Source organism: Budorcas taxicolor, chromosome 14 (assembly GCF_023091745.1).
Source record: "Budorcas taxicolor isolate Tak-1 chromosome 14, Takin1.1, whole genome shotgun sequence".
Lineage (NCBI taxonomy): Eukaryota > Metazoa > Chordata > Mammalia > Artiodactyla > Bovidae > Budorcas > Budorcas taxicolor.
The window spans coordinates 4,952,772-4,975,503 of record NC_068923.1 but is presented as its reverse complement, the minus strand read 5'-3'; the positions used below and the strand labels follow the sequence as shown (position 1 = coordinate 4,975,503).

Below are 22,732 nucleotides of genomic sequence, written 5' to 3'. Positions count from 1 at the left end.
AGGTAGCTCATCAGCTTCACTGACCAAATTTTTCCAGGCAGGTGGAAGGGCAGGAAGTAGACAAATGGAGTAACCCAGCTTTGGAGATTTTCCTGGAGGATGCAGTGGAAGGTCAGCCACACTAAATATAAAAATATAGGTATCTTGGAGTCTAAAATTTCATAACTTGCTTGATTTGAAAGCACCAGGTACTAGTTGAAGGAACAGAGAAAGAATCATTCCCTATCTTTGATAAATGTAAAAGAAATAACAAAGCTAAATTGTTTATGTCTGTGTGGAGAATGTTTGCATTTTGATTAGCACTTTGATAATTATTGCTAACTTTCTATTGGTTATTGTCAGCAGTGTAATTTAATAATTTGTGAATAATATGAAGAAAGAACTTAAGGTATACTCTCTGGTGCATGCAAAAGCAACTCGTCTATGACAACCTGAGCAGTTAGTACACATTTGAAAAACTCCAAATGATTATTCCTATATTTCAGTGTGCAGTTGGTCTTAAAGGTGAATTGGGTACTCCTGGAATTCCTGGGGAAAACTATGCTGAATTGCTACTTGATTAAACTTTGTGGCTGTTTTACTCAGCTGTATCACATAGGAAGGGAAAGTGCCCAGAAAAGTCTGGTATTTGGGAGGAGGTGGAAGTGAGTCAGCAAACTGTGGCCCTGCCAGAGGGCTGCCAAAAATGCCTGCTGTGCGATTTTATAAATCAGGTTCTACTGGAACATAGTCATGCTCATGTGTCTTCATAGAGGCTAAGGCTGCTTTTGCGGTATACAACAGCATTTGGTGATTGTAGCAGAGATTCTAAAATGTTTGCTGTCTGGTCCTTTGGAAAAAAACAGTTGCTCCAGAACACTGGCCATTTTTCTAAGAGACCCAAGGCTTCTTGATTTCACTATTTTATGTTTGGTATAGTATCTTTTCTGTGATTGTGGTTTTCATTCTGTCTGCCCTCTGATGGATGAGGATAAGAGGCTGATGGAAGCTTCCTGATGGGAAAGACTGACTGAGAGAGAAACTGGGTCTTGTTCTGGTGGGCTGGGCCATGCTCAGTAAATCTTTAATCCAATTTTCTGTTGATGGGCGGGGCTGTGTTCCCTCCCTGTTTTTTGACCAATGGTGGAGGTACTGAAGATAATGGCCACCTCCTTCAAAAGGTCCCATGCACACACTGCTGCATGCAGTGCCCCGGACCCTGCAGCAGGCCACCACTGGCCCACACCTCCACCGGAGACTCCTGAACACTCCTGGGCAAGTCTGAGTCAGTCTCCTGTGGGGTCACTGCTCCTTTCTCCTGGGTCCTGGTGTGCACGCGGTTCTGTTTGTGCCCTCCAAGACTCTGTTTCCCCAGTCCTCTCTAAGTTCTGGCAGCTCTATGACGGGTTTAATGGCGACCTCCTCCAAGAGGGCTTATGCCATACCCGGATTTGCTGCACCCAGAGCCCCTGTCCCTGCAGCAGGCCATTGCTGACCTAGACCTCCACAGGAGACACTCAGACACTCAAAGGCAGGTCTGGCTCAGTGTCTATGGAGTCTCCTAGTGCACACAAGGTTCTGTTGAGCCCTCTGAGCATCTCTGGCAGGTATGGGGTTTGATTCTAAATGAAATTTTGCCCCTCCTACCATCTTGCTGTGGCTTTTCCTTTGCCCCCAGATGTGGGGTATATTTTTTTGGTGGGATCCAACATTCTCCTGTAGATGGTTGTTCAGCAACGAGGTGTAATTTTGGAGTTTTTGCAGGAGAAGAGCACATGTCCTTCTACTCCACGATCTGCATGGGGAGAGCTCTCTGATGAGATGTAAAACCCACAGGCCAACTGTGAACTCAAGTGTGTTTCCCAGGTTCCCTGGTCCTGGTTTGGCATCGGCGGCTCCGAGCCCTCAGCCATCCCCAAGCCGTGGCCTCCAGTTATGCCTCGTCACAACCACCTGTCAGTCTCTCTGGCCCTGCTGGGTTCACGGGGAAGGAGAAGGAGAAGTAAGGAGGGAAAGGGGGAGAAGGCGAGAGGAAGAAAGTGGGGAAAACCTCTAGACAATTCAGATATGACCTAAATCGAATCCCTTATGATTACACAGTGGAAGTGAGAAATAGATTCAAGGGACTAGGTCCGATAGACAGAGTGCCTGATGAACTATGGACGGAGGTTCGTGACATTGTACAAGAGGCAATGATCAAGACCATCCCCAAGAAAAAGAAATACAAAAAGGCAAAATGGCTGCCTTGAGGAGGCCTTACAAATAGCTGAGAGAAGAGAAGCTAAAGGCAAAGGAGAAAAAGAAGGATATACCCATCTGAATGCAGAGTTCCAAAGAATAACAAGGAGAGATAAGAGAGTCTTCTTCAATGATCAATACCAAGAAATAGAGGAAAACAGTATAATGGGAAAGATCTCTTCAAAAACTTTAGAGATACCAAGGGAACACTTCATGCAAAGATGGGCACAATAAAGAACAGAAATGGTATGGACCTAAAAGAAACAGATGTTAAGAAGATGTGGCAAGAACACACAGAAGAACTGTACAAAAAGAATCTTCACGACCCAGATAACTATGATGTTGGGATCACTCACCTAGAGCCAGACATCCTGGAAGATGAAGTCAAGTGGGCCTTAGGAAACATCACTACAAACAAAGCTAGTGGAGGTGATGGAATTCCAGTTGAGCTATTTCAAATCCTAAAAGATGATGCTGTGAATGTGCTGCACTCAATATGACAGCAAATTTGGAAAACTCAGCAGTGGCCACAGGACTGGAAAAGGTCCGTTTTCATTCCAGTCCCAAAGAAAGGCAATGCCAAAGAATGTTCAAACTACCGCACAATTGCACTCATCTAATACTAGCAAAGTAATGCTCAAAATCCTCCAAGTCAGGCTTCAACAATACTTGAACCGTGAACTTCCAGATGTTCAAGCTGAATTTTAAAGAGGCATAGGAACCAGAGATCAAATTGCCAACATCTGATGGATCATCAAAAGAGCAAGAGAGTTCCAGAAAAATCATCTACTTCTGTTTTATTGACTATGCCAAAGCCTTTGACTGTGTGGTTCACAATAAACTGTGGAAGTTCTGAAAGAGATGGGAATACCAGACCATCTGACCTGCCTTCTGAGAAATCTGTATGCAGGTCAAGAAGCAACAGTTAGAACTGGACATGGAACAACAGACTGGTTCCAAATTGGGAACGAACTACATCAAGGCTGTATATTGTCTCCCTGCTTATTTAACTTACATGCAGAGTACATCATGCAAAATGCCAAGCTGGATGAAGCACAAGCTGGAATCAAGATTGCCGGGAGAAATATCAATAACCTCAGATATGCAGATGACATCACCCTATGGCAGAAAGCAAAGAACTAAAGAGCTTCTTGATGAAAGTGAAAGAGGAGAGTGAAAAAGTTGGCTTAAAACTCAACATTCAGAACTAAGATCATCGCATCTGGTCCCATCACTTCATGGCGAATAGATGGAGTAACCATGGAAACAGTGTCAGACTTTATTTTCTTGGGCTCCAAAATCACTCCTGATGGTGACTGCAGCCATGAAGTTAAAAGACACTTGCTCCTTGGAAGAAAAGCTATGACCAACCTAGACAGCATATTAAAAAGCAGAGACACTTTTGCCAACAAAGGTCCATCTAGTCAAAGCTATGATTTTTCCAGTAGTCATGTATGGATGTGAGAGTTGGACTATAAACAAAGCTGAACACTGAAGAATTGATGCTTTTGAGCTGTGGTGTTGGAGAAGACTCTTGAGAGTCCTTTGGACAGCAAGGATATCCAGCCAGTCAATCTTAAAGGAAGGAAATCAGTCCTGAATATTAATCGGAAGGACTGATGTTGAAGCTGAAGCTCCAATACTTTGGCCACCTGATGCGAAGAACTGACTTATTAGAAAAGACCCTGGTGCTGGGAAGGACTGAAGAAGGAGAAGGGGGCGACACGGAATGACATGGTCGTATGGCATCACCAACTTAAAGGACATGAATTTGAGTAGGCTCTGGGGGTTGGTGATGGACAGTGAAGCCTTGTGTGCTGCAGTGCATGGTGTCTCAAAAAGTCAGACATGACTAAGGGACTTCACTTTCTTTCTTTTTGTTTAATTTACAAGGTTATGTTAGTTTCAGGTGTGTAGCAAAATGATTCTGTTACACTGATATATATCTATATGTTTATAGATATATCTATTTATATAGATATATATAAATAAAATAAATCTACACTTTCCCAGCTTCTTTTCTCCTACAGATTATTACAAGATATTGAATATAGTTCCCTGTGCTGTGTGTGGGCCCTTGTTTATCTGTTTTATGTCTAGTAGTATGTATATGTTAATCCCTAACTTCTTATTTATCCCTCCCCTCCTTTTCTCTTTGGAAACCATAAGTCTGTTTTCTATATCTGTGACTCTATTTCTGTTTTGGAAATAAGTTAATTTATATCATTTTTTTTTTTAGAATCCTCAAATAAGCAACCATATGATATAGCATCTTTTAATATGCATTTCACTGCAGACATAAACTAAACATTTAAAAATATAGTACCATATGAGATATGATAAATAACAATACAAGAAATCTATCTTAATCCATGAGTAAAATAGTTTTTACATTGTCTTCCCTAATATTGTAAAGATGATTCTAAATAATGAATCTACTCACAAGAAGTTATCATGCTTATTCAGCAAACTTGAAAAAAAATGCTATATTTGTAAATTAAACTGCAATTACCTTGTCTTGTTTTTCACTTAAATTGTTAAATTATTAGAGTTCACATGTTTGATGCTAATAAAATTCTCTTCTTCAGTAAAATAAGTTTAACGTAAATTTCCATAGCTCTTCTAGCTGCACTAATTACTGCCTCATTATCTAGATGGTTGTGACCCTGTGGTTATTAACCTAACATTGTCACTAGAGTGAAGCTGAAGTGCTAGGAGGTTCAGAAGGTACTTTCTGAGTCCTTCTTAAGCATGTTTCTGATGTCTGAATGAGTCTTTGTTGCTGCTTTGTTTTTCTTAGGAATTATCCAGTCTAATATGCAAATTATTTGCTTTTGTAAATGTCAAACTCTGTAAAACCTAACAAACTTTGTCAAACAGTGATACCTTGCTGCACGGTATTTGGGCTGCTGTCATTAAACGAAGGCTCTTCAATAAGTAAAAGTTCCTTCAGACACCTGTTTAAAGGTCTAATTCCTTCAAAATGCAGTATCCTCCAGAGAACACTACAGAATCTCCTATCTCTTTAAAGAGATTGCTCCATCCACATTTGCTTTGTACATTCATTTCACCAGTCCCTTCCTAAAATAACAATCAGATTGTTAAGATTTCAGATCATTGGGGTTTTAAAAATTACTTGAATATGCAAACTTTTTTTTTTAAGCCAAGAACAGAATCACTGGAGAGCTTGGACTATAAAATAGACGATTAGACTTCTTTATTGTGGGGTGTAAAGTAAGATTTATATGTGTTTACATGATGAATGATGGGAAAGCAGATACAATTCACCTGTTATACTCTAAAACATAATTTACTAAGATTGGTATTGAATACTGTTAATTGAATTCTGTGCCCCAAGATGACATTTCTTGGATCCTATTTGTAGAAACTCCAAAACTTATAAAACCAGGTATAAGGTTGTCTGTGAAGAAGGCTCTCAACTCCTGAAAAGGTGCTCTCAGCAGACGGAGCTCAGTACAAGAGCTTCAGAGGCTCAACCCTGGCAGAAGCTGATCAAATCCATCTTCATCAAGGGCCATGAGAGTAAGAAAGCAGCAGACAAGGAAGTTAAGAACGCAAGTCAAGAAACTCTCCAGAAAACTACAGGGTTTCTTGGAAAAGAGAGGACATTTTAGGCTGAGCGAAGGAACTGGAGCAAAATGAGGTGTTACAGAGACAAACACGACTCAGAATTCAATATGCTGCTGCTTTTTTTAGAAGCTCAAATTTATAGAGAACATTTCATGTGATGATTCATCCTACACTCTACCCATAGTAAGAGCTCAATAGATACAAGACAACATTCCAGCTGGAGATGATTCATTTGGACCTGGTATTTCTGGGAACAGGAATATTCAGCCCCAGGGGCCCATTTGGTCAAAAAGATGACAGGAGTGAGTCTCACAAGATCTGAGTCAAGACACCGTCTCCGGGAAACTTAAAAGCTAGCGTGGTAGAGGAGTCGTAGCCCTGGTGCAGTTGTCCTGGCAAACCCATTTTCATGTTTCCTACAGCGGTTTGCTTGGCTCAGACTTACTTGAGTTGCTCTCAAAGAGCCTCATAGACAAGCAGAGAACCTGTGAAGCCTCCTGTGGTGCTAAACATGGTATTGGGCTGTGCTCAGCTCTTGGGTCCTGGTTTCCTGCATCTTCTGGGACCTTCACGGTAACTGTAGAATCATCAAGTTGTTGACCATAGCCTTTCTTCAAGGTCACACAGCCACTGATGGGGCTAGGTCTGCTTCTAACATGTCATTCATTTAGCTGTTCAGCTCAGTTCAGTTCAGTCGCTCAGTCATGTGTGTAGCTGTTAAAGGGCTATAACACTCATCAGTGAAGAAATGTCACCTCAAGAGTGTTTTTCTCACTTCTATAATCCACATTTATCTAAAATATCTCTAATAAATATATGCAAAATGAAAAGAGCAATAAAGCTGCTGTGTTATCTGATGGCATGATTCATAAATTTTAAATATTTGACTCCAATGAGGATATGTCAATTTTTTTTATTTTAAACTTTCAGAAATTTTAAATTATGTTGTAAAGATGGGTACTTATGTCTGGGGTGAAATATTTCCATTGTTTTATAATGAAAATAACTTGATTCTAAGTTTCCAAAGAAAAATCCTTCCTAAAGTATGTATCCTCAAAGGTGTGCTCCCACAGTCTTAACGCATCACCTGAAGTAACCACACAGCATCTCCAAGCTCATCTTGGACTCTGCTTCTCTGCGTTTGTGATTCTCTGGGGTTCTTGTCTTAGAAATGCTTAAGAGTTCTGTTACAAGGCAAAATAAAACAAGGTGAATTGGTTCACTCGGAATGAGAACATATGCAAAGTGCCATAGAACATATATCTCAGGTATAATATTCTCAAAGTGAAGTTTTCTAAGGTTTAATATTTAAACTAGAAACCTTAGTCATATTAATGAAGGGAAGCCTACCCTCAGCAGCACAGAGTAGAATTTGTATAATAACTTCACTTTACATTTATGTACAGTGTGATGCTGCTGCTGCTTCTTCTGAATCGCTCAGTCTTGTCCGACTCTGTGCAACCCCATAGACGGCAGCCCACCAGGCTCCCCGTCAAACATTGTATTAAATTCAATGATTTGCACGTAAATCCCATTATCCTAAAATAAACCTATACTTTGAAGTTTGCTAGCAGTAAATATTTTTAAATCAAGGCCCTGAACAAAGTATTAGTTTCTTGAGGTGGCATTTTTCTTCTGGGGCCCAGGAGAAAAATAGTATAGTGAACACTATATTATGAAATCAGTTGATGGATTATGGAATCATGAGGACTTTAAAGATAAGAACTATAATATTTAATTATGTTCTTTTGTAATTATAATATGTATCACCTTGCACAGATTTGAATAGATTTTCTAACCTGATAATATATGTGACCTTACTGCCAACACATGGCAGGAAAATACCTGTTCCCTTTACAATTATTCAGCTTAGCTAGGATTTTGCATAAGAGATCTCGTAAGCTTTCTGTTCTGGGTTCATGTAAGAAAATCTACTCTATGTAGCAAATGTTCTTAGATGTTAGTCATTAAGGACTTCTGGTAAGCTTACTTGGACAGAAACCGCTGTCAGTCAAAACGAGGACTTTGGATGGTCCAGTTTTCAGGAAGAGTGAGTGGTTTAATAAGATCACACAAGTGTATACATACATATATACAGCATGCACACACACATACATGTACTCACAACTCACATCCTCATGATGTGCAGTGGGAAAATGAGATTTGGACACTGGGAGCAAATCCTGCCCTCTGTGTTACCTCCAGACTTCTCACTCAGCATGCTTGCCTTCATTACTTGAATATTGCAGATAAAAAACTGCTTCACTCCCTATTTCATGTATCAGATATGCTTTTTAAGGATGGTTTTTTAAAATATGAATAATTATAATCTTCATCCTAATAATGTGATAGTAAAAAATTGAATAAATATAGAGCCTAATTTATGCTAAAACCCAATTTTTTAATCTTCTGAATTATTTGGAATTTGTCTTAAAATGTTTATTTTCGAGGGAAAACTTTTAGAATGTTAATTTTACTTTTCATGGGGCAAGTGTGCAGTAAGTGATAGCCATCATTGTTCTACCATTCAGTTATTAAATACCCAGAGTTAGAAACATCTTGGGTTTGAATCCCAGCTCAAAGCCTTGCTCTGTGTAATTTAGGGCAGGTCTCTTATTGTTTCCAAGTTCTCTTTTTATGAAATAAAAATTATATTGTATCAATTTCCAATTTTGTCTTAAAGATGAGCTGAAATAATTCATGAAAGTCCATGCTCAGGACCTGATATATAAATATTTGGTAAACAATAGAAATACTTTTAAAAGAAAGCAGTTTGATTATTTTGTTATTTAAAAGACTAGATAAACTAGAACTCATTTGAGGGAATATATATTATTTATTCAAAATATATTGAGTGGAAAATTTAAAATAAAAGTTGCATATCCTAGATAACTTTGACTTCTTGAAACAAACTGGATATTAGGACTCTAATGAATCTTCAACCTAACTGAAAATTTCACGAGTACAAACTTTTACAATAATAATAATAGTAGCCATTAACTAAATTATTATTATGTGTTAACTAATAACACATAATATTATTATGTGTCAAGAGACTTCTTTACATTATTTCGTTAATTCCCCACTATAACTCTATGAGGTATGATTTATTGTCATTGTCTCATAGATGGAGAAATTTCCCCAATTTTTCACCACTAACTCCGGGACTTGGTAATGGACAGGGAGGCCTGGCGTGCTGCAGTCCACGGGGTCGCGAAGAGTCAGACACGACTGAGTGACTGAACTGAACTGAATAAATAGTGGAATCAGAATCTGAATCTCTACCCACATGGATCCATGGTTCTTGCACCTTTACCATGTTTTCTTCTCTGAAGTGCCCTGCAGCTGCCCACATTTTTTTTTTTCTTTTCAGACAGTTCCAAATTAGATCTTAAATTTGTTTGCCTGCAGCCTCAAGAGGGAACTGCACAGGGGGCTTTCCTCCTTCCTGTTCCAGGGAGAGCAGTGTCCCTTGTCTTGAAGTCTATGGGTTCCTTTTTTTATCCTTTTTTTTCTCTTTTTTAAATTATGAAAGTATGATAGCACATTTACAGGAGACTTGGAAAATACAGAACAAAGTTACATATAGTTCAACTGTATATTGCAATTACTTTTTAAGTAAATTAAGATTTTAATTGGACAATATCAAACTCTCAAAAATTTATAGAATGCACAGAAAAGTAGGAAGATCTAGTAGACCTGAAATGCACTATGAACCAATTCAGCATAATTAAGATTTATACAATTTTCATACGACAGTAAGATACAAATTCTGTATAAGTTCCCATAGACTAAGAGACACTGGAATATATTCAGGGGGACAAAACAAGGTGCAAAAACTTCATGGTCTAAAGGTATTGAAATCACATAGAGTCTGTTCTCTTATTACCGTGGAATTATGTTATTATAGAAATTCAATATCAAAAGGTATTTTAAAATAGCCCACACAATTTAAAGTGCAATGTGACATTTTCTAAGAGAGATCTTTGACTTAGCCATTGAAAGCCTCAGTAAAGTTAAAAGACTGACAAAACACAGACGGTGATTGCAGAGAAAAAAACATTTAAATGAAAAATTAACATCAAAATGAGAAATAAATATCAAGTATACTTTAGAAACCCCATGTATTTGGAAATTAAGTGTGAAGTCTATAGACCCTTATTTTAGGCTCAATATTTTGATTTAGTAGGAAAAAATGAAATTTAGTTTGCTTATTTAAAATACGTTTGAACCAATAGTACATAAGTGTTCCTTTTTCTCTGCATCTTTGGCAACAGTTGTTATCTTTCGTCTTTTTTTTATAGAAGTCATTCTAACAGATGTTAAATGATATTTCCTTGTGGTTTTGTTTGCATTTCTTTAAGTTAATGATCCTGAACACCTTTTCATGTACCTGTTGGCCATTTGTATGACTTCTTTTGAGAAATGTCAATAATCTGCCTGTCCTTAGAGATAACTCTCCCAACCTCAGAAAATTATGTCCACCTCTTGAAAAGCATCAGCATGTTTTTCACCAAGTGAAAGGATTTTGTGTAGCTTTACCTTCTGAAATAAGTACTACTATGAAAACAATACAGTTTTATTTTTTTGGTTTCCAGAGTCAAGTTATATTTGAAATATCCTTTCAAGTTTGCCACACCTGATTCTCTGGAGATCTTGTCTGTCCTGCACGTCCACCTCGGGGCAGGCCAGTCATGGGAACACTCTCCAGATTAACCTAATCTCAACATCTAAGCAAAAAATTCTCTCTTTATGCTCTCCACCAAATATGCTTTTGATATCTAAATATGTATATTTTTTATTCACTTGACCAAAAAGATTTAGATATTCATTTGATCAAAAATACAAGTGTTTCACTTAGTGTCATGACTTCATTAAAAAAAAAAATCAAACTTCTAGAGGTAAAAAGTCACATGCACTAAGGCGCCAGAGTAGTGTATCTGATAACGTGGTGAGAGTTGCCAAGTTGCACTTCTTAAAAATAGCCAGACTGACTATCCTCCTTGTGATCTGTTTTGCGTGACGGGTCTTTTCACCATAAACTCTGAAGCCCCCAGTATTTGTAGCAGGATGAAACTAAACTGGGCAAACCCATTGTTCCCTAACTGTCTTTGTATTTCTTTTCTGTTGGAAAATGAAATGACTCTGATCTTTGCATCTCAATTTTCCCTTAAAAAGACATTTTATGAGAAGACTGCAGCTTCAGGAAATAAAGGCAGATGCTGTTACAATTTATGAAAGCATAGACAAGGGTGGTAGCTGTTGTGAATTATAATGAACTCTGCAGCAGCCCTGGTCCAGATGTAGCATTAATGTCTGAGAAACTCTGAAACTTACAGGAGTGTTTTAAGAAAACTACAGAATTTTTGTTATTTGGCTTTCTCCCTGTATTATCTGGTTTTACCCAGCTTGCCAGTGAAATCAAGAATTTTCAAGTTGAAAAGTTAAAATATCTATTTATATGTGACAACTTATTGTGTGAATTGCAAACTAAATAAGGAGAAAAAAAGTGCAACACAGCTTTATTCTAAAAATGGGATATTTCCGTTCTGTGAATTGTCAAGATTTATAAAACTGGTACAGGCTCTATGTTAGAGAAAATACTTCTTAACAGAGAATCACATGTATACTCTTGTATTTCAGAGAATTCTGCAGTAAATGAAGGTATAGTTAAATCTGGACATGGGATTGAACTTCTTATCATAAGCAATGTCTATTTATGGAAAAAAAATGACCACAAAGAAAACAGTTTTGTCAGACTACTTGTTAGCTTCACTTACTAAAGTTACAAGAATGAGACTTAAATTATCTGTGAAAAGCGACTGCCTTTACCTAGTGTGAGTCTCATTTAATTGTCTTATCTGCGGGCAGTATATTGATACAGCTAGCACCAAAATAAACAGAAACCTGAGAAGGACAGAGGTAATAGAAGAACAGGAAAGAGAAAAAGAAGCTTGCTCACTCTGCAGTTGATTTTATTTCTTAATGGTTTCTTATTCCCTCCTAATGCCTTCCACTCACACCCCAAGTGGAGCAGTTGGCAGAGAACACAACAGATGGATGACAGGCTCGACACATGCAGTCTCTCTGGCACCCATGCACTGGACTTTTATTTGCTAAACAGTTAGCCAGATTTTAAGACGCTAGTCTGCTAATGTTCCTGTTTGGTTTAATAATGCACTGTGAGAATCTAGCACACAAATATTAAAACATTGCCATAAAAAAGATTACACAGTCTCTGTTTCTCTGCGTAGTTTAGTGGCACATTGTTTTATTCTTTTTTAGAATTTATTTTATTGAAGTATAGTTGATTTGCAATGTTGGGCTAATTGCTGCAAATTGATTCAGTTATACAGATAATATATATATACATACCTATATATATACATACACACATATACATCCTTTTTCATATTCTTTCACATTATGGTTTATCACAGGGTACTGAATTCAGTTCCCTGTGCTGTATAAGACCTGGTTGTGTGGCCCTCCTATATAACAGTTTGCATCTGCTGTCCCAGCCTCCCACTCCACCCCAGCCCCCTGCCCTCCTGCACCCACCAGTCTGTTCTCTACGTCTGTGAGTCTGTTTCTGTTTTGTAGATATCTTCCCATGTGTCATTCTTTTAGATTCCACATAAAAGGGACATCGTCTGATACTTGTCTTCCCTCTGTCTGACTCACTTCACTTAGTGTGATCATCTCTAGATTCATCTATGTTGCTGCAAAGGACACTATTTCATATTTCAATTTATTTTATAACTGAGGCTTCCCTGGTGGCTCAGTGGTAAAGAATCTGCCTGCCAGTTCTTTGAGAGTACAAGAGGTTGGGTTTGATTCCTGGGTCAGGCAGATCCCCTGGAGAAGGAAATGGCAACCCACTCCAGTATTCTTGCCTGGGAAATCTCATGGACAGAGGAGCCTGGTGGGCTACAGTCCACGGGGTTGCAAAAGAGTCAGATAAATCTTACAGACTAAACAACAACAAGCACCAGAATACTCCATTCTATACGGGCACCACATCTTTATCCATCCGTCAGTGGACATTTAGCTTGTCTCTGTGTCTTGGCTATTGTGGATAGTGCTGCTTGAACATAGGGATGCGTGTATCTTTTCTAATTGCAGTTTTGTCCTCATTATTTTATTCCTGGTGTAGATTTCTGAGATATGCAGTAATGGGTTTAGAGATGCACTTGGTATTTTCCATAGATGTCTACAAGCTCAGATATTAGGATTTTTCTTAATACGGATGGGTTTAAACGAGATTTTAGCAGCTTGGTCAGGGACGTCATAGCCCATGGAAGGTCCTTCCTGAGCCTGCTGGGTAAGAGAAGGTTCTTGAGGATAACCACAGACAGTCAGTATGTTTCTTTCCTCCCACCATCACTGCATTTTCACAGATTACTGAATTCAAACACAAGAAAAGTTGCATCTTTTCCACGAAGCCTTCTTGGCCATGAGGCAGAAATTAGCAGCCCTGGACTCCGCTCACATAGCACTTTATTTGCATTACCTGCATAGTCTGTGTCCTGGTCCCCCGGGTGAGCTCCTGCAGAACAAGGGCTAGGGGCGCCCTTTGTGCCTGTCACCCCATCACCCGGCCAGCACGCAGCACCTGCTTGGTTCTGCCTAATGCATGTTGAGTTGTTCAGAACTCAGGGGGACTTAGCTCCAGGACAATAAAGAAGAGAAACACAAGGTGATTGTTAGAAAATCATTCTGAGGAGGATTGGAAAGGCCCCTGGATGCTGAAAGTCTTCAGTGAAAGTCTCTGGTACTGTCTGCAGAAGTGGGGTTTGGGGAAGCAGGAACAGAGGGGAGAGTGTACAGCCCCAGAACTGGCTTCCCATCTCCCCAGGAGCAAGCAGGCTGTCCCTTCTCTCTCAAGCAGAAGTCTCCAGGTGATCTTGCTGTCTTGTCCTCTGTGTTAGGTTTGGAAATCTCCTGACTTTCTTACAACATTGCAAAGGTGTGTTCTTCCTCCAGACTTTCACAACCATTTCCCTCAGGACTAAGGATAAGAAGCTGGTGCCTTCGGTGCCTTCAGTTGAATTAACTGATATGGAGTAGAACTATAAATTACTCAACACGAGCACTGCGGACCGGAAGTAGTTTGCGGTTACGGGTGTCTCACTGTCCCCAACAGGAGCTTACTGATGACACTGCCCCCTCGTTATATCTTCAGTTGTCTTCAATGTGTTAGAATATGTGATTCAGATGTCCGCTACTCCTCTCCAGATATTTCAGTGGATGATTCACTTCGGTTGTCTTCTGTTTCCCTGGTACTTTTGTGATGCTTCAAGATCACGTCAAGACTGCCTTCCAGCTGCTCTCACAAGAAAGTGAAACATCCACACACTCATTCTTAACAGATCCACTTTAAGAAAGCCATTCTGATGACATAAATCTGGAGCGCAGATTTTGTAATGAGGTCAGCAACATTGGCCAAAACTCAAATCCCTAACTTGGCTATGAATGGAAAGAGATGTTTACTTCCCCAAACTATTTCAAAATTTTTTGTTTTTTATTTGAATAATGTGGCTTAGATGGTACAGAGTCCAGCTGCAGTGCAGGAGACTTGGGATCCCTTGGTCAGGAAGATTCCCTGGAGAACGGAATGGCTGGCTACCCACTCCAGTATTCTTGCCAGGAGAGTCCCATGGACAGAGAACCCTGGTGGGCTACAGTGAATGGGGTCACAAACAGTTGAATATGACTGAGTGACTTTCACTTTCTTTCTTTCTTTTTTTCCAGTGTAATTTGCACTCCGGTAATTTGAAAAAGGATTGTAAAAATATCCTCTTTGAAAGGAGAACTTAGCAGTTTTAGTTGACTACACATTTACTGTATGTGCAAGCAATTTAGCCTTGAAAAAGCAAGTCATAATAATGCAAGTATTGTGTAATATCCAGAACAAGATTGTGTGTGTGTGTGTGTGTGTGTGTGTGTGAGTCCTAATCTCTACTCTGTGCACTTGAGATTATGTGTGGAATAAATAATGTGCTGAGTTCTCAGTGCCACATTTTAAAGGAGTGTGTGTGCGCAGGGGACAGTTACAGTGACATTGAAGGACTCCAAACACTCATTTGAAAAGATTGACTTGCTGAATAAGCTTCATGCTGACAGAAAGGGATGTCGTGTGTAAGACCCATATGATATTTGTCCTGTGTGAAAAAAGACCAGTGGACAGAAATTTGGGGCTCAGAAGACACTGTTTCAGTATCCACACATCAAACTGTGTTGTTTTGTTGTCCACAATACAAAGTAAACTGGGAACATGCCTGACTTTAAAGAGCTTTCAATAGGGTCAGTACCTTAATATTCTTTGGTGAAACTGGTGGATACAAATGTATAAATTTACCCCTGACCCTGTTTTTAAGAATACTCCCCCTGCTTGTTTTCTAGAGTGCTCCTCTGCATATACTGTGCACACACATAGACTCAGGTTAAAAGTTTCTACTAAGAGTAGATGTTGAGTTCACCTGTTACTAACTCCCCATGTTTATATTACTGTGATTAAGACATGTGCTGACCATGTATTACTTTTGGTGGGCTGGCTTTCTCTTCTTTGAAAGATTCACAAAAATAAGTAACAATAGGATCTCATTCATTTTTTTATTAAGGATGTTTTAAATTTGCCCTATTCTGAACATTCATGTGAATATATCTCCATGTGTTAGCTGCATAAAGGATCCAACAAATACAAGAGTTAAAAAAGTTTGACGTTTTCAATCCTATGCAGTATATAGCTTTTTTAATTTAACAATTTAGCTTTTGAAATGAAGTCTTCACACATAGGAGGAAAAAATACTCCTCCCTGAAATAAAAGGACTCTGATTGGATGAAATATCTGAAAAAAACATAGGAGGTATATGTTTTATTTCCTAAAATATTTAGTTGAGTGGCAGGAATGTAAGAACCATATAAACATTCAATCATGAAAAATTATGGTCTAAGTACAGCAGGACTGTTGTCGGAAATGCAGAGGTCAGGTTGCTGCTGCTGCTGCTGCTAAGTCATTTCAGTTGGGTCCGACTCTGTGCAACCCCATAAACGGCCTCCCACCAGGCTCCACAGTCGCTGGGATTCTCCAGGCAAGAACACTGGAGTGGGTTGCCATCTCCTTCTCCAGTGCATGAAAGTGAATAGTGAAAGTGAAGTTGCTCAGTCGTGTCTGACTCTTTGTGACCCCATGGACTGCAGCCCACCAGGCTCCTCCGTCCATGGGATTTTCCAGGCAAGAGTACTGGAGTGGGGTGCCATTGCCTTCTCCGGAGGTCAGGTTAGTGATACACAAAATCAAAATCAGATTTACTTTTGGCTTCCTCCTTTATTGGTTTTCATGTTAGGAGTCTGGCGTTTCACTTCAGATACATGTTCCAGCTATTTCACTCAATACTCAATTTAAGTAAATTTTCTATTAATGAATATGAATTAATTAGTGGGAAAAGGTGATGGGATTCCAGTTGAGCTATTTCAAATCCTAAAAGATGATGCTGTGAAAGTGCTGCACTCAATATGACAGCAAATTTGGAAAACTCAGCAGTGGCCACAGGACTGGAAAAGGTCAGTTTTCATTCCAGTCACAAAAAAGGTAATGCCAAAGAATGCTCAAACTACCACACAATTGCACTCATCTCACACACTAGTAAAGTAATGCTCAAAATCCTCCAAGCCAGGCTTCAGCAATATGTGAACCGTGAACTTCCTGATGTTCAAGCTGGTTTTAGAAAAGGCAGAGGAACCAGAGATCAAATTGCCAACATCCAGTGGATCATAAAAAAAGCAAGAGAGTTCCAGAAACACATCTATTTCTGCTTTATTGACTATGCCCAAGCCTTTGACTGTGTGGATCACAATAAACTGTGGAAAATTCTGAAAGAGATGGGAATACCAGACCATCTGACCTGCCTCTTGAGAAACGTGTATGCAAGTCAGGAAGCAACAGTTAGAGCTGGACATGGAACAACAGACTGGTTCCAAATCGGGGAAGGAGTACGTCAAGGCTGTATATTGTCACCCTGCTTAATTAACTTATATGCAGAGTACATCATGAGAAATGCTGGGCTGGAAGAAACACAAGCTGGAATCAGTATTGCCGGGAGAAATATCAATAACCTCAGATATGCAGATGACACCACCCTTATGGCAGAAAGTGAAGAAGAACTAAAGAGCCTCTTGATGAAAGTGAAAGTGAAAAAGTTGGCTTAGAGTGCAACATTCAGAAAACGAAGATCATGGCATCCAGTCCCATCACTTCATGGCAAATCGATGGGGAAACAGTGGAAACAGTGTCAGACTTTATTTTTCTGGGCTCCAAAATCACTGCAGATGGTGATTGCAGCCATGAAATTAAAAGACACTTGCTCCTTGGAAGGAAAGTTATGACCAACCTAGACAGCATATTAAAAAGCAGAGATATTACTTTGCCGACAAAGGTCCATCTAGTCAAGGCTATTGTTTTTCCAGTGGTCATGTATGGATGTGAGAGTTGGACTATAAAGAAAACTGAGCACAAAAGAATTGATGCTTTTGAACTGTGGTGTTGGAGAAGACTCTTGAGAGTCCCTTGGACTGCAAGGAGATCCAACCAGTCCGTCCTAAAGGAGATCAGTCCTGAATATTCACTGGAAGGACTGATGCTGAAGCTGAAAGTCCAATACTTTGGCCACCTGATGCAAAGAACTGACTCATTGGAAAAGACCCTGATGCTGAGAAAGATTGAAGGCAGGAGGGGAAGGGGACGACAGAGGATGAAATGGTTGGATGGCACCACTGACTCAGTGGACAGGAGTTTGAGTAAGCTCTGGGAGTTGGTGATGGACAGGGGGGCCTAGTGTGCTGCGGTCCATGGGGTCATGAAGAGTTGGACACGACTGAGTGACTGAACTGAACTGTGAAGTTGAAGACACGCTATGTATTGCAGTAATAACACTGTGACAGTGCTCTCAGCAGCAATGTTAGATTTTTTTTCCCCCTGCTTTTCATTACTCATATTCATCTGTGGCCCATTTGGACCTTGAATTCATAATAAGAAAGGAGCACAGGCCCTTTGATGGAAAAACCTGAAGTACAAAGTACATGCCACAGAAATAAGCTTTGAACATTACAGTAGAGACAAGAAGCATTTATTATAATTTTCTTTCAATAATGGGCTAAAATATTGATGGGAAGCCAAAGAAGTTTCTTAATTCTTCCTGTGCTGAGACTAGGAACACCGAGGGACAGCAAGAGTTTAGAAAAAACAGCTGTCAGCTCCTCCAGTAATTTCAGGCAGGCATTCATTGAATAGAATTCAATTAGATACCAAGCTGCATGGGCACAAGAGTTTTGAAACTGTGATTCAGAGTTAGGAAGGTTCATTCTATTGATACAAATTAAGTTTTAGATAAAATCTCAACAGGAGAAAGATGGTCTGTTAATCTCTCAAACAAAACTTTGCTCTTTAAGACTATGATTTCCTTCTGCCGTTATGCTATGCTGCGCTTAGTTGCTCAGTCGTGGCTGACCCTTTGTGACCCCATGAACTGTAGCCCTCCAGGCACCTCTGTCCATGGGGACTCTCCAGGCAGGAATACTGAAGTGGGTTACCATGTGCCATCCAGTCCTCCAGGAGATCTTCCCAACCCAGGGATCAAACCAAGGTCTCCCACATTACAGGTGGATTCTTTACTTTCTGAGCCATCAAGGAAGCCCAAGAACAGTGGAGCGGGCAGCTTATCCCCCCTCCATGGAAATCTTCCCCACCCAGGAATCACATGAGGTCACCTGCATTGCAGGTGGATTCTTTACCAGCTGGGCCACCAGGAAAGGCCAGTTGTTATGCTACTTAATACTATTTGGGGATTGAGTCGAAAACAATATGCTAACTTGTCCCTCAGGGACTGGAAAAATGCCAAATGGTTTTAAATGATTATAAGTTTCTATGTCAGACCTCTCTGGTAACTTTGAGAAAATCTGTGAGAAGAAAATAAATGTTTCTGAATACCAGAGTTGCACACTTTAAGCATCAAAAGTTTCCTGATATCTCAAAATCTTTCACATGTTATTGTGTCACGTGAAGCCAACTCACTTCCTTGGAGAGTGATCAGTGCTGTCAATTGGGGTATCATGGAGTTTAGAATTATGTTTATGAAACAAATTTTTGGTCAGGAAAGAGCCCAGATCAATTAACACTGGCCATAGGAAGACATTTTCATTATAACAGTCATAAGACCAACGTCCATCAAAAAGAGACGCATTCTTCCTTTTAAGGACTTTTGGTGCCCAGTTGCCAGGTCATCCAGGTGTGACCCTAAGCTGACATAACCCCAGAGGTGGTTCTTTAGGTGCCAGTTCTCACAGCACACTGCATATAAGCATGAGCCGTGAGCAGAGAAAGCAGGGAGCTACTAGTACTACTCTCTTTTTTCCAAAAAGCATTTTTGGCAACGTGCACTGTCAGCAAGCTTTACTGGATTACATACCACATCTTGTTATCATGTGTAACTTCTAATATGATATAAAACGTTATATTGAACCAACCAATGAAAATAATTGTGTTCCTCATGGACAAATGGGCATAGTTCTGTGATGAGTAACAGAAGCTGTTTCCATAGAATGCACCCTGGGGTCAAATCAGAATGTGCTTTGACTGTAACTTTATTAAACAAAATGGGAAGTTTCTAATGTAATTGTGGGATGCCTGAGGTCTAAAACTATATATCTTTTTAAATAATATAAATTTATTACCTAGATAAGTACATCGTATTTTATTGCGGCTTCAACACTTCTTAAACTTAGCCACAAAGTTTTGCCTTTGCTTTTCCAGTATATTCTGTGAGAATAGCAGTTTCACTGTGCAACACAGATAATTTAATTTAACTGAAGAAAAGCCTTCATCTTTAAAATTATGTGCGTGTATATAGCAGTACGGGGCATCCCAGGTGCCTCAGTGATGAAAGAATCTGCCTGCCAATGCAGGAGATGTGGGTTTGGTCCCTGACAGGAAGAGCCCCTGGAGGAGGAAATGGTAACCCACTCCATTATTTTTGCCTAGAAAATCCTGTGGACTCATTATTAGAGAAATGCAAATCAAAACCACAATGAGGTACCACTTCACACCAGTCAGAATGGCTGCGATCCAAAAATCTGCAAGCAATAAATGCTGGAGAGGGTGTGGAGAAAAGGGAACCCTCTTACACTGTTGGTGGGAATGCAAACTAGTACAGCCACTATGGAGAACAGTGTGGAGATTCCTTAAAAAATTGCAAATAGAACTACCTTATGACCCAGCAATCCCACTGCTGGGCATACACACCGAGGAAACCAGAATTGAAAGAGACACATGTACCCCAATGTTCATCGCAGCACTGTTTATAATAGCCAGGACATGGAAACAACCTAGATGTCCATCAGCAGATGAATGGATAAGAAAGCTGTGGTACATATACACAATGGAGTATTAGCTGTTAAAAAGAATTCATTTGAATCAGTTCTGATGAGATGGATGAAACTGGAGCCGATTATACAGAGTGAAGTAAGCCAGAAAGAAAAACACCAATACAGTATACTAACACATATATATGGAATTTAGAAAGATGGCAATGACGACCCTGTATGCAAGACAGCAAAAAAGACACAGCTGTGTATAACGGACTTTTGGACTCAGAGGGAGAGGGAGAGGGTGGGATGATTTGGGAGAATGGCATTCTATCATGTATACTATCATGTAAGAATTGAATTGCCAGTCTATGTCTGACGCAGGATACAGCATGCTTGGGGCTGGTGCATGGGGATGACCCACAGAGATGTTATGGGGAGGGAGGTGGGAGGGGGGTTCATGTTTGGGAACACATGTAAGAATTAAAGATTTTTAAATTAAAAAAAAAAGAAAGAAAATCGTGTGGACAGAGGAGCCTGGCAGGCTACAACCCATGGGGTCACAAAGTATTGGACATGAATTCGCAAGCACACACATAGAGCACTAGGCTGCTGCTAAAAATGATGGAACCTTTCCAGAAATGTACTAATTGATGAAATGAGAAAGATCTTTTTAGGCTTAAATAGAATATATTATTGCTCTTTTAAAAATTGAAGACATTATTTTTTTCTTCATATATTTGAATTCTATTTTAAAAATTCTAAGAAGTGATATCTAACTTCATTCTAGACAATACTTTAAAAAATCTTAAAAATGTTTGCTGGAAATAAAGTGGTCAATAGAATTGCTCGTTTGTTTTGAGCTTTCTAAACCTGGAAACACGAGAGCCTAAATCACTTCCTTGGAGCAGCTGAATTCCTGAGGCTCCACTGGGAATGTGCACATCCTCCCGGGGTATCTCATTCTAGCTTGTGTGCTGTTTGCAAAGCAGGCCTGTCAAAGAGATGGCCCGTGAATTGTAGTAATGGAAACTGATAGGCCTCTGCTGAAAACCTTCAGACCCAGCACAGGAACCAGATGGACTGGGAAAAACTGAAAATTCTTCCAAGTAATTGTTTCAAATAAAAGAGCATCAAGCATGTCTTTAAAACTGATCTAAAGACAATCGACAGGAACGAGCAAGAAAGTATATGCTCTTTATGTGTGTGTGTGTGTGTATGTGTATATATATATATATATATGCATATATATGTATATGTATGTATATGTATACTGAACATTCAGTTCAGTTCAGTTCAGTTCAGTTGCTCAGTCATGTCTGACTCTTTGTGACCCCATGAACCGCAGCACGCCAGGCCTCCCTGTCCATCACCAACTTCTGGAGTCCACCCAAACCCATGTCCATTGAGTCGGTGATGCCATCCAACCATCTCATCCTCTGTCGTCCCCTTCTCCTCCCACCTTCAATCTTTCCCAGCATCAGGGCCTTTCAAATGAGTAAGCTCTTCACATCAGGTGGCCGAATTATTGGAGTTTCAGCTTCAACATCAGTCCTTCCAATGAACACCCAGGACTGATCTCCTTTAGGATGGACTAGTTGGATCTCCTTGCAGTCCAAGGGACTCTCAAGAATCTTCTCTAACACCACAGTTCAAAAGTATCAATTCTTCTATGCTCAGCTTTCTTTATAGTCCAACTCTCACATCCATACATGACTACTGGAAAAACCATAGCCTTGACTAGACAAAACTTTGTTGGCAAAATAATATCTCTGCTTTTTAATATGCTGTCTAGGTTGGTCATAACTTTCCTTCCAAGGAAAAGAATCACCATCTGCAGTGATTTTGGAGCCCAGAAAAATAAAGTCAGCCACTGTTTCCACTGTTTCCCCATCTATTTGCCATGAAGTGATGGGATCGGATGCCATGATCTTAGTTTTCTGAATGTTGTGCTCTAAGCCAACTTTTTCACTCTCCTCTTTCACTTTCATCAAGAGGCTCTTTAGTTCTTCTTCACTTTCTGTCACATGCATATCTGAGGTGATACACATACATATATATGTGTGTGTGAATATATATAGTTGTTGCTGTTGTTATTAAGTCACTAAGTTGTATCCAACTCTTTGTGACCCCATGGACTGTAGCACTCCAGGCTCCTCTGTTCTCTGCTATCTCCCTGAGTTTGCTCAAATTCATGTCCATTGAGTTGGTGGTGCCATATATATATACACAAACATATATGTATATATATATATATATATACAAACACACATGCACACACATAGATACACAAACATAAGTTTTTAGATAAGAGGTCACCAGAACAAAATCTTTTCCATGAGACAATGAAGAAGGGTGGTTAGATGTACAGAAGTGAATTATGTGAACTCTAATTCCAGTTCTATCTCCTGACTGTATAATCACCTGTAAGAAGATGGTCATAACAGTTTGTTGTCAGAACAGTACTTGGCCTGTAGAGAACCTGTGTCAGACTAGAACATTATGCCCAGAGATTCAAAAGGGAAAATAAAATGAAGCATACTAAGTAGCATATGGAATGCAT

At 39.7% G+C, this 22,732-nt stretch overlaps 1 protein-coding gene across 1 annotated transcript in view; it reads left to right on the top strand.

Annotated features, from left to right (window-relative positions):
* Positions 1-22,732, top strand: part of COL19A1 (collagen type XIX alpha 1 chain) — a 439,982-nt gene that overhangs the window by 73,394 nt on the left and 343,856 nt on the right. The window contains exon 9 of the mRNA XM_052652029.1: positions 18,604-18,624. Within this exon, the coding sequence (XP_052507989.1) occupies positions 18,604-18,624 (21 nt within the window). The remainder of the gene's footprint in view (positions 1-18,603; positions 18,625-22,732) is intronic.